Below are 16,618 nucleotides of genomic sequence, written 5' to 3'. Positions count from 1 at the left end.
TAAGGGCCTCTGGAGGCGAGCCCCGTTAAAACGCTTCCGCAAACGGCATCCTGCCTGACCTCCTCCCGCTCCTGTGCAAGGCACCCCCTTCACTCGGGCAGCCACGCACACGGATATACACGCACACACACACAGATACACACGCGCTGGGTGCCGCAGCCGGGCTCTTTAAGCGGTCCTGCCGCCGGGGCCTGCCCGGCCCTTCCCGCCCCGGCCGGGCCCGCGGCGCTGGCAGCCGGCCGCCGGGGGGATGGAGGCGCTGGGGGCGGCCGGGGGACTCCTGCTGGGCCTGTCCCTCCTGGCCTTCGGCCTGTACTGCTGCTACGTGCGGTACATCCACGCCAAGTACGACCACATCCCCGGCGCCCCCCGGGAGAGGTAAGGGGCCGGGGAGGGGCGGGGCCCCGGGGGGGTCCGGGCGGGGCGCCAGCGGTGGGAGCCGCTCAGCAGCGCCGGGCCGCGCCGTGAGGCCGTGCCAGCGCGGAAGGTGAACACCGCGGCCCGCGTCTGTGCGGGGCGAGCTGCGGGGGCGGGCCAGCAGCCCGCGGCGGTGGGCCAGCCGCCCCGCCGGCCTGTCCCGCAGCGCTGCCGGCCAGGCCTGCGCCCGGCGGCGGCCCGTGCTGCCCTGCCCGCCCCGCCGGGTCACCGCGGGCGGCCGCGGCAGCCCCAGGGCAGCGGCCTGGCGTGGCCGGCCCCGCCGTGCGCTTGCTGCCGGGGGGGGCCCGACGGGCGGGAGGGGCTGGCCGGCCCAGCACAGCCGGCCGTGCCACAGCGACCCTGGCTCCAGCCGGTGCTTCCCTGCGCTCCCTCACGAGCGGGGTGCGTGGCTCCAGAAAACCCCGAGGCGTAAGTGACAAAGGGCAGCGAGAAGGCGGCCGGCCAGGCAGCGGCAGCGCCGTCACAAGGCGCCCCCGTTCAGCCTCACCTTTGGGTGCCTGTGCCCCCGTAGCGTGCCACGGGAAGGGACGCCATGCCAGCCCAGCACTCCGACACGAACACGCCTACAGGGACACCGGCTTGGCAGCCTAACTCCTGGCTTCAGCTTACTTGTGTCATCAGGGTCGGATACCAAGACTAGAGAGAGGATGGATTTTGCCATCGTTGAACCTGCCTGTCCTTAGGTGCGTTTTTGAGGCACGAAATAACACACTTGATGGCAGCTGGAGGCACCCTGCTGCTGCTTTTCTGTCCCTTCTACAGGATTTGAGGTTGTGTTAAAAAAAAAGTATTTTGAATTAAGAAATTTACAAGTGCTGAAGCTGCGAAATGGCAGAACCAGGCCTTGTCCCTTGTGTAGCCCTAATCCAAGGCTGGTTTAAAACCCAGTCAAGTTAATCAGTGGGAGAATACAGAAACAATAGGTGATCAATTTGTGTACACCGGTGCTCTCAGCAACACAGGTGTTTCTAGAAAAAATCAGTATATGTGAATAGGAATTGCTTGTTCAAAGACTAAGCGTGCTTGAAGGATTGTGTGAGGTAAAGCAGGCAGAAAGAAGATCATGATCTGAGGAGGACCTTGGAACCAAGGCAGAGACTGGAACCAAGTAGATAAATCCACTGGGACAGAGTCAGGTGATAGATTCACAGAACTGACAAGACCAAAGGAAACTTCTAAAAACTTTGGACATTGACCAATGATTTGATAAGTGCATATAAGCTGTGCTGTATCCCTTTGTTTTCTGCTACTCACTGAGGTGGCGGCCCAGCTCTGAATTGTGATTAAAGCAAGCCTAGTGGTACCCACATCTGTGTACATTTTTCCTTTAACAGTTTGCTGTTGGTGGTCAGCCTAGGATCCTTCCCAGGAAGGTTTCTAGTACCGGTATGCCTCGGTGGAAGCTTGTCTGCCATGTAAGCCCACACTACTTGATAGCTTTTCAAAAGTACAAATTGCCAGAGACAGTCCAAACCCGCTATTTCAGTACGTGTTGCACAAACACTTCCACTCCTAAGTGTCCAAGGGAAGGAAAATCAAATACTTCCAGTTTTCAAAAGACATACATTTAAAAATAAAGGGGGAGGGGGAGGGGGTAAAGCTGGGTGCCATGTGTGGTGGTGGTCTCCCCAGTACAAGACAGACATTGGCAGACTGGAGTGAGTCCAGTGGAGGGCAGACAGGATTCTTGGGAGGCTGAGAGCTGGGCTTGGTTTGGGTGGAGAAGTGGCTGCTGAAGGGCTGAGGGGATCCACAGGCTGTTTTCAGCTACCTGATGGGTGGTTATGAGAAGATGGAGCCAGACTGTCCCTGGAGTTGCAAAAAGAAGGACAGAGGGCAATAGGCACAAGCTGACTTGAGGGAAATCCCAGTTAGGTATAAAGGCAAAAACACCCTCACCATCAGGACGCACAAATGCTGGCACAGGTGACTGGGCAAAGCCCTGAGCCAGGTACCATTGTTCTCACATTGACTGGTCTGGAGCAGAGTCTGGACTGGTGGCCTCCAGCAGTCCTTGCCGACCCAAATTACTCTGAAATGGGATTCATCTGAATCTAAACACTTCTCAGCTGAGACTGTTATCTGGTAACTGGAGAAGAGCAGCACCAGAAGCAAAGGCTGGTTTGTGTCCAGCTTGCTGCCCACTGGGACCAGCCCCCAGTTGCGGTCAGCAGATCTGCTCCCCAGCAAGCTAGTCCACAGCCTGTATCCTTTCAAGGTATTATTCTGTCCCAGATGCACAACTTTGCCTCTGCCCTTGGCTCTTTCGCTTTGATAAAAGCTTAAGAAAACCTTATTTTAGGATGAAGTATAACAGGATCTTAACAAAACCTCGGGCTTTGTCTCAGGTGTTGTGGCTGCATGATGACAAGATTATGTTATTGCCATTGATTTCCTGGGCAGATGTATTTTTATCAGAACTAATGCAGCACACCTCTAAAGGACTTGTGCAGGACAGGCTGGAAAAATGAGTCCTGGTGGCTTTGTGTCATTTTTACTGCATCAGTGGCTCACCTGTGAAGAAGGGTGGTCATGTCTTCAAAGGTTTGCTTCATATTAAAGATTTAATAACAGGCAATGGGCAAAAAGGATTTTTTTGCAAATAGATGTTTTCAGTTGATAGTGTCACATAGTTGTATATCGCAAACCAAGCCCATGCTTATTTTTTTTTCATGGCATGTAGTAAGTAATTAGGACTTCTCATTAGAGGATGAACATTTTAGGCCTGTTGTAACACCTGACTTAAATGAGTGGTGATGGGACAGGGGATGAAAAAGATACCTCTGAAGATTCATTTGTCACACCAGAGGAGCCATGAGTGGGACCTTGCTTCATGTGCTGCAGATAGAGGTTTCCAGAGCTTCAGCTAATGAAGGACTCATCTGTCGTATTTAGGGCTTTCACATCTTTTTGGAGTCCAGTTACAGTGGAGGAGTCAAGTGAAGGATTAAAAGTTTCTTTAGATGCTGGGTACCTGTGTTGAGTGCTTGTTATTTTAAGTGCCTCCTGGTTCCAACAAAAAAAAAATAAGAGCCTGTTTTTCTTCTATAGCTTGTTTATACTAAAAAGGATGATAGCATGGCTGTCTGTCTCTCAAATGGAAAACAGGTCTCGAGTGCAGCTTGCTTCATTTAGAGAGAAGCCTGGCCAAATTTTTCTTCAGATGTATGCAAAGCCGGTGGGAATTCACCACTTGCAGCCGAAGGAAGAAACTGATCTCTTAACTTTAATGCAGCTGTTGTATTTGAAGAGTTAACCTTTTACTAAATTCTGCAATTTCTGTATTAACCAGCGATTATCCTTCTAGGTTGCCCTCTTTTTTTTTTTTTTTTTTTTTTTCCCCCAGCATTTGGGGTGACATGGCTTTAGACAGGAGGTGGTTTCTAATTTTACTCAATTTAACTCCGTTGACAGAACTAAAGTTATGCTTACCAGGGCTGAGCATGTATTGAAGAATGTTTAAGCAAATGTGTGTTGTATGTACAGAAACATGATAGATGCAGTCGAGATTCAGTCAGCTAGACAAGGAGCAAAGCAGTTTGCTGGGAGCTCCCACCCAGACCCAGATATCTCCTATAATACAGCAGCAAAAGAGACCTTGTCCTGCCTCTCTGCACTGATTTGCCTGGCTGCCCAAGTGCACCAGCCTGACCCTGGTCCCCAGCTCACTCATGTGAGGGCTGGGCATTGGCACAGTTAGGTCTTACTTTTGCCTTTCCTGAGAAGGAGGAAAACTGAGCAACACTCGTATTGCATCACTGAGCAACAAGGATTGCAGTCCATACAAAATCCTATGTTGGCATTGTCATGACACTCTTAACCTTCATTTTCTGCAGCTTTTTATTTGGACATCTGCCGATCTTGTGGAGGAAACAGGATTTTATGCATGATTTCTTCCTGCAGTGGTAAGTTGAGACACATTAATAACAGTGAATGGGCTAGCCCTGTAGCATAAATTGGGAAATCAAGGCACAGGGGCTCTGAATTATATATTTAGCATCATTCAGAAGGTCAGTAGAGGTGCTACAGAGAGAACGCTGATCTTTCTCTTAATGACTTTATTCACTGAAGACTGCAGTAGTTCCCAGTACATGCTGCTTTGGTCCTTTGAGGTTATTAGGTCTGAACTGTTTACATGTTGGTGGATTGTACCATAATTATCTAATTATTTTTTTCCTTCTCCCTTCTTTTCTTGTAGGGCAGAAAAATATGGACCTATTATACGGCTGAATGCCTTTCACAGAGTCTCAGTGCTGATTCTGAGTCCTGAAGGAGTGAAGGTGATGCAAAATAAAGCCAAATCAACAGCGGGGATTGGCCTGGCCCTCCAGAAAGAGTGAGGTGATGCCTGATATTCAGGGCAGCATGGTGCAGCCAGTTCATGCCTGCAGAGAGAGTGGCTCTGGCTGACTTAGGAGCTTGAGGTGCTCTGATCGGTTGATTTGCTTTGTAACCTTTATTTAAACAACAGGTAGAGCAAGCATCCACCATTTCAGAAAAGGAGACTCTCTGCAAGAGCTTAATATCTCAAATGTGTGAGGCATGAGGGACTGAATTTCTTCCTCTAAATCTTTGCAATAACCACAGAGTGAGATTTCAGGTCATTGGGCAAAATCTGCTAGAGGCATGCAAAACAATCTAGCAGCACAGGAGCTGGGGAATTGGGGCACACCAAATAATTAATCTAGTCTTCAGACTATTGCTACAGGAGGAAAAGAGTGAGTGGCTTTTTATGTTTTGTCTGGGAAACAGATCATGCTCAGTATTCACTGACCTGAGATTTGATTTTAGGAGTTCTTGATGTCACCACAGTACCCAAAGGATCCGCTGGTGTATGGTCGTATCTTCAGCTTATTTGGTGAGAGGTAGGCTAAACACACCTGAAGCCATTATGATCTGAAAATAAGTGCAAGATTAATAACATCACAGGCATTGTCTCAGACCATTTACCTTAGTGTGGGGACCAATAACTAATTCCAGGCATACATAAGCAGCATGTACCTATTAAAATACGTGTCAAGTCAAATGTCTTCCCAGTCAAGGAGGAGGTTATGTTGAATTTTTTTTTACCTTGACAATATTTCCCCCTTCTGTAGATGTTGAGTTAGTCTCAGAATAGTTTGTTCAAAACTTAGAGTTTTAGATGACTGAATTATTCCTTAATGCATGCAAATTTCCAGCTCCTAAGTTCAGTAATAGAAAGGGATTTTTCTCTGTTAGCCTGAGGCTTTAGAAAAATAATAATCCAATTGTTATAGTAAGTATGTGCATAACAGCTGTAATGAACCAGCATCTTATTGAACTCGGCAGTCCATGCCAACCAGGCAAAACATATCTGCATTTCAGTCGTTGTCCATAGTGATGTAACAGTTGTGTAGTCAAAGCAGCACAGTGCTCCCTACGTGTGGGAAAAATCCAAGAAAACAGATGTGAAAGAGTTATCTTTGTGACTACGTGGGATTCTGTGGGCTCCCTTGCTGAAAACCGTTCCTTTCCTTGTTTTCCTAAATGTTAGGTTTCTAGGGAATGGCTTGGTAACTGTTTGCAACCATGAGCATTGGCACAAGCAGCGGAGGATAATGGATCCAGCTTTCAGCCGAACGTAAGGCAAATATCTTTGGGTTGATCTAGTGCTTATTTCTACTGTATTTTCATGATTCTTTGTGTCGTTGATTCGTTATTTCATACTTAGAAAGAGAAAAAAAAAATTTAGTGCCAAAATCATGTTTTACTTAGTCCAACACACCATTTCTGGAACAGGTATAATTTTACCAGATTTCCCATGGGACAGTGACACCCGTAAGAGCTCAGCGACAGCAGAAAGGTCACAGGGTTGCATATTTGGGAATGTGGTGATAGCTGCCTTATTTTGGCAGAAAACAGACCTCAGGGATTTGATGTGGGCAAGCCTCATCATTCACCTGAGTGATTCCCTGTGGGAGATACCGTGTGATTGATAAGCAGGGGGTTGGTCTGGTTTGCTTGTGTGTGCCTCGATGCGTTGTGTTTAGGGTCTCAAGATGAAGTCCGCGTGCTTTGGCATGCACAGGCCAAAGCCCTTTGCCACAACAGCCGTTGTTTACATGGCAGGACAGGGTGGGGCTGCTATAAGAAGCATTTAGCTCATTTTATCTGTTTGATTTTTAAAGTATAAAGGCAAATTTATTACAAATAAAAGAAAAAACTTTACCGTTTTCTGTGGAAGATAATGAAGGTAATTTTGTCTGAGCAAAGATGTCCTCTCCAGAGCCTCCATCTCTCATTTTTATTGATTGTTCAGCTACCTGATGGGTCTGATGGAAACTTTTAATGAAAAAGCAGAGGAGCTGATGGAGAAGCTAGAGGAAAAGGCAGATGGAGAAAAAGAGTTTAGCATGCTAACGATGATGAACCGGGTGACTATGGATATCATTGCAAAGGTACCAGCTGTCCGCTTTCTTGTTTCCTCTGCAACTAACAAGAAGGAATGGAAGTAACAAGTACCAGCAGCAGGATGTGATCAGGAGCTGGAGCCAGGGAACAAAACCTTTACCCACTAGTGCCAGAAGAGCTGAAGGACTAAGTAATTGTGCCACTTCCATTTGGGCTGAGCCGTAGGGAGGGGCAGTTAGGTTGCACAGCCTGGTTGTGGCCTGCAGGATGGGGACCCTTTGCAAAAGCCCTTACAGCCTCATACCTCCCACCCCTCCTGCTGAAAGGGGCACACCAGTGCTTGCTCTTGTGTGGATGTTGTGTTACTACATTATATGTCAGCATGAAGTCTGCCTTACGCTCACTTTTCCCTTCTCTATGCAAAAAGTTTGGGATGAACGGAGAGTAATAGTAAATTATTAACACCCCAGATAAGGAGGAAGCATAATGTAGATATTGCCCTTCCCTCACAGCCTCCTGCAAGGTGGGGTGTAGCTTGAGGTGTTTTTAGGAAAAGGCGGTGATGTGAGGCTGTTCTGCTGTTTCACCCCAGCCCCAGAGAGCCAGGAGGATGCAACAAGTTGCCTTTTTCTCTCCTGCTCTTCAGGTAGCCTTTGGCTTGGAATTAAATGCACTGAGTGATGACCAGACACCTTTCCCGCACGCTGTGACTATGGTTTTGAAGGGGATGGCCAAGATGCGCATGTCCTTCATGCAGGTCTGTATGCTTTTCACCTCAGTCCTTTCTGCTCGCAGCCAGCTGGAGCCTGTGCTCCTGCATGAGTTAGTGGGTTGGAGCTGTGCGAGGCCCATATACGATGGGGAAACAGTCACCTGTAGCTCCTTCCCTCTAGCATGCCTCAAGATAAAATTCATTTAGTGCTTTAAAACACTTGCATAATTAACATTAACATTTAATGCTTCCTTTCTCTTTCTGCTTTCTCTTCCCCTCTCATGTATTGTCTTCTTATATGGTTTTACACTTGCCCACCCATCACTGCAAAAATTGAGATTTTTGCCATTTGTCCAAGAAGGATGGCAGCCTTCACTCAAGGTAGAAGAAATTTGAACATTCTTACCATAAAGAAATTGTATTTTCAACCCAAATTAATATGCTAGGAAATGATGTATGTAATAAGAAATATTTAAGTTAACATTTCACAGTTTCCAGAAGCTGTATTTTAGGCTTTTAGAGCTTCTGTTTTCCTTTTTGGGCCCCGAGGTGAGATTCTGTATTGCATGCTGCAATTTATTTCCATGGAGAGGTAAGGAATTTTGCTCACGGTGCCCAAAACATCAGCTGTAACAAGGCAGGACATCAGCATGCACAGAAGGAAATATTTCTCATTTCAACTCAAACCCTTCACTTGGAGAGAGCAGACATTTTTGTGGCAGATATCATTTAGCAGAAAGCAAGGTACTCACTTGAAAAATAACATTAGCAATATTTTTTTACCAGCAAAAGGAATAAAATGACTGAAGAAATTCTGTATTCAGTACATGCCAGGGAATCAGAAGCTGGTAAAGGAGGTCAAGGAGAGTCTGAGGCTGCTGCGGTGTGTGGGGAAGGAGTGCATTGACCAGAGGAGAGAGGCCATCCAGAATGGGAAGGAAGCCACACTGGATGTCCTTACGCAGATACTGAAAGGAGACGGTAGGGGACACATTGCTGTTTGATTGAATTTCTCTATGGCACATTCTGCCATGAGATTCAGGAGGAATTGTTTTGGGGATCTGAACTTTGATCCTCCTTTGATGTCTTTTTCACGCTATAGTGAGAGTTACTTTGAAGATTCCCTGTTTCTTTCTGTTAGATCAAATATTGGTTGCAAATCACTGTCGAGTTGCCCATTCTGTATCTCCTCCCAGTGCCACCGCAGACAAAATGTGCAAAACAGGGAAGGGCATTCTGGCTGTTCCAGCTGGGGCACGCGGGTGTCTTCTAATTTTGTTTGGTTTTCCCTCTTGACAGCTCTGGAGGGAACTAGAGATGACGAAAACATTCTGGATAACTTTATCACTTTCTTTATCGCAGGTTGGTAGTCTTTTAATGCTTGGATATGTCATGTGGGAAGCTGTACCCATTCTTGGGCTGTCTACAGGGTCATGATTAATGTCCTTGCTCACTCCATGTGATGCTGCTGTAACCAGGAGTCACTTGGTTGGAAGACAGCAGTATTACACTAGCGTCGGACCTGCTGGGTGAAGTCTGAAGAGAACCCTTAGTTTTCTCGTAGGCAAATGATATGTTATAGCGCCAGTCCAGTGGTTTCCAACCTGTGGTACAGAGGGCAGCAGTGTCTGCTGGGGTGTAAGGCTATTTCTTACGAGTTCTGGCACTGCCTCAAATCCTGCTAAACCCCACTGAAAGCATCTTCAACATGTCCTCATGTCATCTCACCCACATGATTAAACAAATTCTTGCCTTAAGAGCGCTAGTCAGTGCTTGGTAGGAGAGAGCACTGTGAAGCCTATTGGAAAAAGCAGGGGCTAAGATGATGCATGAGGTAAACAACATAGAAAGATTTACCTTGCAAGTCAGTAGGAATTAGGTTTCTTAGAAAGTGAGGTCAAAACACTGTTCTCTCACAAGAAAAGTGTTACTGCAACAAATAAATTTTTTGCAGAAGTCTGTTTTCTGCAATGCTTTAAAATAATACATCTGCCTATCCATGAAACAATGAAAACTATGCATATAAAGCAGACTTTTCAAGACAGACAGTGAGAAGTTCTGTTTTCCCTCCAAACCAGTAAATCCTTGCTTCTCAGCAGAACCGTGTGTCCCGTAATATGACAAGACAAATACAAAACCTCACTTGCCCTTCTGTTAGGGAGCTCATAACCAGTAGGTGCCATACGCAGCCACTGCAGCGTTCAGCAAGATGGCTTGTATCTTTACCAGCTACATCTTGTCATTCCTGAAAGCTCCTTACATAGAATCTACATCCCTTTTAGCGTTTCCTTTTATTTCTAGCATACTTGAACTAAAACATTTGGAGCCTGATGTTTAAAGTTTCCTGTTCACAGCCACACTTGTAAACCATCTTTGTGTCATATTATTATTTCATACTAACCTTGAAACCAATTTTTGGTGTCGTTAGGTCATGAAACCACGGCCAATCAGTTGTCATTTACAGTAATGGCACTGGCTCAGCATCCTGAAATACTGGAAAGGTATGTGTGCTCCAGTTTGCAAACCCAGCTTGCTGTTAATTTCAAGGTAAACTTAATTGTAAGGATTATTAAAAAGCTAGGATTGATTCCCAATAAATTTTAGTCTGCCTTCCAAAATAAAGTTTCATAGTCCCAATATATCTAAAATTTTTTAAAAAAGCTTAAGATTATTTCAATTCTATCTAGGTAATTTTTTTCTTCCCAAAGCCTTTGTACATACTGGTCCCAAATCCTACCTGATGTGGCTGCACTGGATGCACATTGCTCCATCCTGATACAAGGCACAAGTTCAGGCAGGCTGGCTGGGAATCAGTAGGCATCTTGCCTAAGGGTGGCAGTTGAAGGCCAACTCTGTCTGGAAAGTGAAAAAATGTAATTTGTCAACTTGCCTAGCAAGAAACGGGTGTCTGCAGTTAACATTTTTTAATTTAACTGCAGGCTTCAGGCAGAAGTGGATGATGTTCTTGGTGCCAAGAGAGACATTGACAATGAGGATCTTGGCAAACTCACCTACTTATCACAGGTACTGTGGACGTGAGGTAAAATACTTGTGAGAGCTGTTTGGTAGCACCTCTGCCATGTCATGGAGGAGCCCTGCATTTTTAAAATTTTAAGAACAATGCCAGTATTTGGTCCTGACAGTGTTTGTCCTCAGAGAGCCAGCAGGCAGGTACTGTAAGCCATTTGCAGCAGCCCAGCCTTGTTGGGAAGGATGCTCCTCAGATTTCTTTCCAGAGTCCCACACAATTCCTTCACTGCTTTCCTTAATTATTACCAAGCTGGGAACTAGAGTGGGGTTGCTTAATCCCTACCTGTTTAAGCTGAAACTATAGCCGTATTTTAAGAAGGATTTGCCGCTTCAAGCCCAACCTGTGTATGAATCCCACGCACTTCCCAAACTCACAGCTCTATCTTTGTTTGATTATTGTTAAAGCATTTCCAGCTATGATCTCACCACACGCCATAAACTCGGTGGGATTTGAGGACATCCAAAAATAATGGCTGGGTTTTGTAATTTCTCTTTTTTAAAAAAATGTATTTATTATTCAGTCTTGAAACCCTCTTCAGTCACTCAGGGGCAGGGAGGGGGAAAGAGAGTTTGGTTCTAAAAGAGGTGTTGTGTATAGAAATGCTAGTTGGTAGTGAACTACAAAACCAGGGCTTGGCTACTTGCCAGCATTTGTGTTGCTAATCCTTTTTCACAAGATGAGGGACACCACTAGCCCTCAGTAGAGGCTGAATCCCCATCTCAGCAGCTATTCTTCTGCTGATATTTCCCTGCTTGCTATGATCACATTTCTCTTAAACTGCCCTGCTGAGGTGGATGATGGTGTTTTACCATTTGCATTATCCTATCCCATGAACCACTGTGCTTTGACAGTGGATAGATCTCAAAGGTGTGTTTCTCATAAGGAAAAGGCATCTCTGTGATTACAGAAATCAGCAGGCTTCCTTAGACTTCACCAAATACCATCACAATTACACCACTCCAATTAGGATGAGGTATCTAAGCTTTTCAGTTTTAAGACAGATCACATGAGAGCCTTTCAAAGCAGAACAGAACAAGCTTGGATCTGTACAACCAAAATCACAGTTGCCCTTGGTCAGAGACAGTCCATCAATGGAGAATCAGAGACCACAGGACTCTTCTCCTGTCACTCAGGGAATTCTGAATCTTTTTGTCCATGCTTCTTTTTCATTAATCCACTCATGCATACATGCTGTTAATTGCATTTGCAGTGCGATGCTAATGTGCGCTGTTAATTAGGTTTCACTTTGATGAAATAAGCCATTCTTACAGCTCACTGCCACCAAAAGAAGTGGTCTCATTCCATTTTTTCCCTCACTATTGCCTATTAATTTTCCTTTGCCAGGTTGTTTTTTGTCATTTTGGTGCTCTGACCTGGCTCAGCTCCCCGAGCAGCAGAAGCAGGACAAAGGCAGGAGCAAGAGCACAGTGCTGAGAGTGGGAAGGAGGTGGGAGCCGGCGCTGAGAATAGCACACTGGGGGCATGAGACTTCACTCTTAGATATTCCCTTTGAATTTGCTTCCCAGTACTTTTTTGGCTTAGTTGTTGACCTGACTTGAGGTGTCAGATCTGTTCAATGTGTGGCATCTTTTGAATTTCCTGTGTTTTATAATTCCTTTTCTCTGTGTTTTACCAGTTGTAAGAAAGAACCTGAAGGAGCTGACTTATCCATATATTTTGCCCACAGAAGTCCAAGACAGATACACCAGCATCTGTTCCATAAGTCAAAAGCTCCCATTTAGCCAAAGTGAAAGGCCATGGGGAAGTAATTAATTTTATTTCTGCTTTCTGCACCATATTAACTAACTGACCTTTTGTGCTTTTTGCTAACGCAGGTTTTGAAGGAATCACTGCGGCTGTACCCACCTGTCCCGGGGACGGTACGCTGGTTGGAGGAGGAGCACATCGTTGATGGTGTCAGAATTCCTGCAAACACGACACTTGTTGTGAGTCCCATCCACCATCAGCTTTTTGCTGCTCTGTTGATCCAAATCTAATGGATCTGTGTGTCAGAGGGCCAAAATCCTCCCGGGGCCTATTGCTACTGGCGCCTCTGAAATTTTGGCCAAAACTGGGGTATGAAGTGGGGCTCTGGATTGTTTTTGCCTGGGGAGTGGAAGGCAGTTGTGGTTTTGTACCGGTGACAGCAAAGAGGCATTTTCAGTGTGCTGCTCCTCACTAATGCAAATAATCTCATTCTTGACAGTTTAGCACGTATATGATGGGAAGGATGGAAAAGTATTTCGAGGATCCACTCACTTTCAATCCAGACCGGTTTAGCAAAGATGCACCTAAGTGAGTTTCTTTTTACTCCCAGGTTATTAAATATGTAATAAGGAACCATTACAGGAAAAGATTTCAAGGGGAAAAAAGGCAGGATAAAACTATTTTTCCATTCCACTATGAGTAACACTAAATCCTTATCCAAATGCAAATAGAGCGCAGTAACTTGCAGCTTTTGGCCAGAAGTTCTTTTGACAACAGAATACCTTACAAAGAAAGACCAATACTAATGTTATTTAATGTTTGTATCGAGGTCAAAGCTTTGAGCCAAAACCAGATTGAATATTTGCCTTGGTGCAATACAAACATTTAATGTGCAACAGCCCTGGCCCCAGGATGCTTGAAGTGTCTGTGCATTAAAGAGGGAACAAGGGACAGAGGATGCTGTTCAGCCAAGTGGGCAGGCAGCCTAAGTCTGAGCAGTAGCTGGGAGTGCAATAGGAGGGACCGGTGACCTGAACAGTTGGTGCTGGTCTCTGCATCTACCTACTTCATGAGGCAGGGGTTCTACTTCAGCCTAGAGTTAGTTTGGTCTCCTGACCAAAAGCCCTCTCACTCACATGGTTCAGAGCTGCCCAAAGGAGCAATAATTGGGTGGATTGTTATATCCTCCTGATGGGCTGGAGAGCACTTAGGGTATGCTTGACACTCAGCTTTGAAATAAGGTTTGCACACATCAGAACAGCTGTGTGAGCTGAGCCATATAATAAGTGGAGATGACAAGGAAGCTAGCTGCAGAGCTGCATTGCTGCTCCAAAGCAAAAAAATGTTCATTTGGAGGTTGTCCTAATGAGTCAGCTAGGTGAGGTGATATTTAGACTATTTCCTTGCTACTGTGATGAAATATTTGCTTGTTTCTTTACAACCAAGCTGTCAAGAGTGACAGTTTTGAACATTTTTCTTTGCAGGCCATATTACTGCTATTTTCCATTCTCTCTGGGACCCCGATCCTGCATCGGGCAGGTGTTTGCACAGGTAAGCAGAGGCCTGGAATGATGCTTCATTAACTGGCACTGGGCCAGGTCAGGGTGTGCTGGCTGTGGCTGGTGGTGGGGGACCAAAGGCCACACTGATGGTGCACTGATCCTCTTCCCTCTGGAGGGCAGATCCCCACTGTGCCCATGACATGGCATGTCTCTCAAACACTGTCACATGAGCAGACATACATGTACCACACTGGTCCCACGTTACCCGTGTGCGCATGCAGACCAGGTGTCTGTAGGGGAGGGGGCAGCAGGCTGCTCTCCCTCTGAACTGTCTGGGTGACGCTGCTTGAATCAGAACCCCTTGATGGGAATCGCAGTCAACATCCCTTTGCCAGCTGAGGTCAGACACGTGGGGGTGTGCAGGTGCTCTTAGGGACCACCCCGTGGCTGCAGCTGGCAGAGTTAAGGCAGGGAAAACATCAGCTGGCAGAAGGGCATAAGGCAGGACTGGCAATGAGAAGGTGAAGAGAGGGCTGTGTGGATGGGAGGAACAATTTAATGCAGTATATGAGCATGGCAGAGAGCATTTCAGAAAGACAGAAGGCCAGCTCTTTGGGTGTGTGCTGTGAGTTCATCTAAGCACCACTGCTCAAAATCTTCAGATTAAAGTGCTTAGTTTTCCACTCTGATTTCCAAAATGGGGTTAGTGCATGAACACAAGGACCGATCTTGGTACCTGTTGGTTGTCTTCAAATCCAGGAAGGCCCAGACAACTGTTCTTCCTGCCCAAACTCAGATGGCTGCGTTTACACAGCAACATTTAACTTTTAAATCTCTATACTGACAAAGCAGCGTGACATAATACACTGACTTTAAGTAGCTGCAGTCCAAGCTGTATTTGCTGTCACTGATGATGAATTTGCTGTTCTTAACAGATGGAGGCGAAAGTGGTGATGGCAAAACTGCTGCAGAGGTTTGAATTCCAGCTGGTACCAGGGCAGAGTTTTAAACTCGTGGATGCTGGAACCTTAAGGCCACTAGATGGAGTAATGTGTAAATTAAAGCCAAGGAACCCTGCAAGAGGCTGCCGGGCGTGACTACTGGGAGCATGACATGGTAGTGATAGTGTTTCTTCTGATTTTGAAGATCTTCACACTAATTAAAGGTTAGACTTTGCAGGCGCCTTTAGAGGATTAGTAGACTGAAATGTTTTCCTAGCCTTCCTCATCATTTACTGAAGAATACCTTAGGGGAGTCACTCCAGTGAGCATCTTCAATCTGGAAGTATACCTGGAATTGCAAAGTATGTTGTTTTTCCTGGATGGCTATTTGGTTCTGACCAGACTTGGAAAAGTTTGGTGTTCCTGGAGCTCCACACAAACCTACACCCCAGCTGATAGTTTCCACTAAGTTTGCTTAAGACACAACGTAGTCTTAGTTAAGCCCTTGTTTGGGGAGTTTCCTACTTACACAATGAAATCAGAAAACTTAGTGGAGCACAAGATTTGGGCTGAACTTGGGAAGAGAAGTCTGGAGATATTCTCTTGGTCAAAGCACTTTTCCCATCCCTGCTCTAAATGAGAAGAACAATTGGTAGGAGCAATCTGAAACAAAAATCAGAGACTAAGGTCACTACTTTTCCCTGTTGCTTCTACCCAGTTTAATTTAGTCTTTCCTACTTCTTCCGGTATTATTCAGAGCATAGGTTCCCAGTCCATGTTGTAGAAGGGGGCTTCCTCCTACCCCTTCCCACAGCCTGTGCCCATTGTCCTGAGATACTGTTTTGAGAGGGAGGGGGTCCTGCTGGGCTTATTTTGACCTGGATCATTTTCCCCATCTGATTTACTCGCAAAGTACGCCAGCACTTGGGCCAAGTTGTCTAGTAGGTACAGCAGGGTTGGAAGTAAGTGCCTGGAAGCACATACTGCTTAAAGTGATGCTGCTGCTGAACAAATGTGTCTGCAACTTGAGCTAGAGGCAGGAGAAGGTCCCGCACCACCTTCTTCTGCAGATGTGCCAGAATTGGTCACTGCATGTAGGCTTGCGGCCTAGTTCTGCTAGGGAAAAAACTATTATGTGAAAATGCCACCTTCCAGAAATGTGTGGATACCTAATAGGAGTTTGTGCCTCATCACAGAATACAGGGAATTTAAGACATTTGGTACTGCCGCTTTCTTTCTTACCTTTTTGAATTCAAAAGGCAAGAACGCAGTCTGTACACTGCCAAGTTCCTGTGGTGGTTTCTACACCAGGAGAGTAACGTCCCAGAGCCTTCCCGGCTCTGCTGCTGTTGTGCACATTCAGTGCAGCAGTGGGATAGCAGGCTAATAAGGTTGCTGTAGCTTTTGGTAATATAAATAACATCATAGAGTGTGCTAATATGACTTACACCCAGGGGTGCCAATACCTGTATTGCTAGGGGAAGTTTAGTCCATGAGTAGATCAAGTCTTCAAGCCCTTGTGCTGGATATCTGCCTATGTTCTCCTAGACATTAATAAAATCTTACTGGGAAATCAGGACTCTCCAGCTGGATGTGTGTTACTGGGATCTAACGTGATCAGGAGTGGGATGCTTGGTGCCAGTTGGGCTAGATGTGCTGATCGTGTAACAAAAGGCTGAATCTTGAGAATATGTCAAAGGGAGGGAAGTGCAGTGCAGGGAGTAGTGGGGGAAGCTGTGATGGGGAGTGCGCTGTGAACAGCACGCAGACAGCTCAACAGACAGGCTGGCACATTGTGCTGTGGAAATGCGAGATGCCACCAAGCCAGTTCTCTGCTGTGCCCTACTAACAAATGAGCTGAGGTGCATTAGTTGCACAAACACATACTGCTTTCTGCTACCCCTGCAATGGGGAC

The 16,618-nt window shown here is 46.1% G+C and overlaps 1 protein-coding gene across 2 annotated transcripts; it reads left to right on the top strand.

Annotated features, from left to right (window-relative positions):
- The first annotated feature begins 250 nt into the window (after positions 1 to 250).
- On the top strand, positions 251 to 16,282 carry LOC119151534 (cholesterol 24-hydroxylase). Of its 2 annotated transcripts, XM_037395562.1 has the most exons (15): positions 251 to 378; positions 4,275 to 4,343; positions 4,637 to 4,718; positions 5,230 to 5,303; positions 5,954 to 6,040; positions 6,719 to 6,857; positions 7,457 to 7,567; positions 8,347 to 8,503; positions 8,822 to 8,884; positions 9,951 to 10,023; positions 10,462 to 10,546; positions 12,389 to 12,499; positions 12,760 to 12,848; positions 13,745 to 13,811; positions 14,698 to 16,282. In XM_037395562.1, the coding sequence occupies exons 1-15, from the start codon at positions 251 to 253 to the stop codon at positions 14,857 to 14,859; spliced, it is 1,497 nt and encodes a 498-aa protein (XP_037251459.1). In that variant the 3' UTR covers positions 14,860 to 16,282. The 2 variants fall into 2 exon arrangements, with proteins under 2 accessions (XP_037251459.1, XP_037251460.1); XM_037395563.1 differs by lacking the exons at positions 251 to 378; positions 4,275 to 4,343 and having other exon boundaries at positions 4,680 to 4,779.
- The last annotated feature ends 336 nt before the right edge of the window (positions 16,283 to 16,618 follow it).

This window comes from Falco rusticolus, chromosome 7, assembly GCF_015220075.1.
Source record: "Falco rusticolus isolate bFalRus1 chromosome 7, bFalRus1.pri, whole genome shotgun sequence".
Lineage (NCBI taxonomy): Eukaryota > Metazoa > Chordata > Aves > Falconiformes > Falconidae > Falco > Falco rusticolus.
This window is presented reverse-complemented; position numbering and strand designations above follow the sequence as displayed.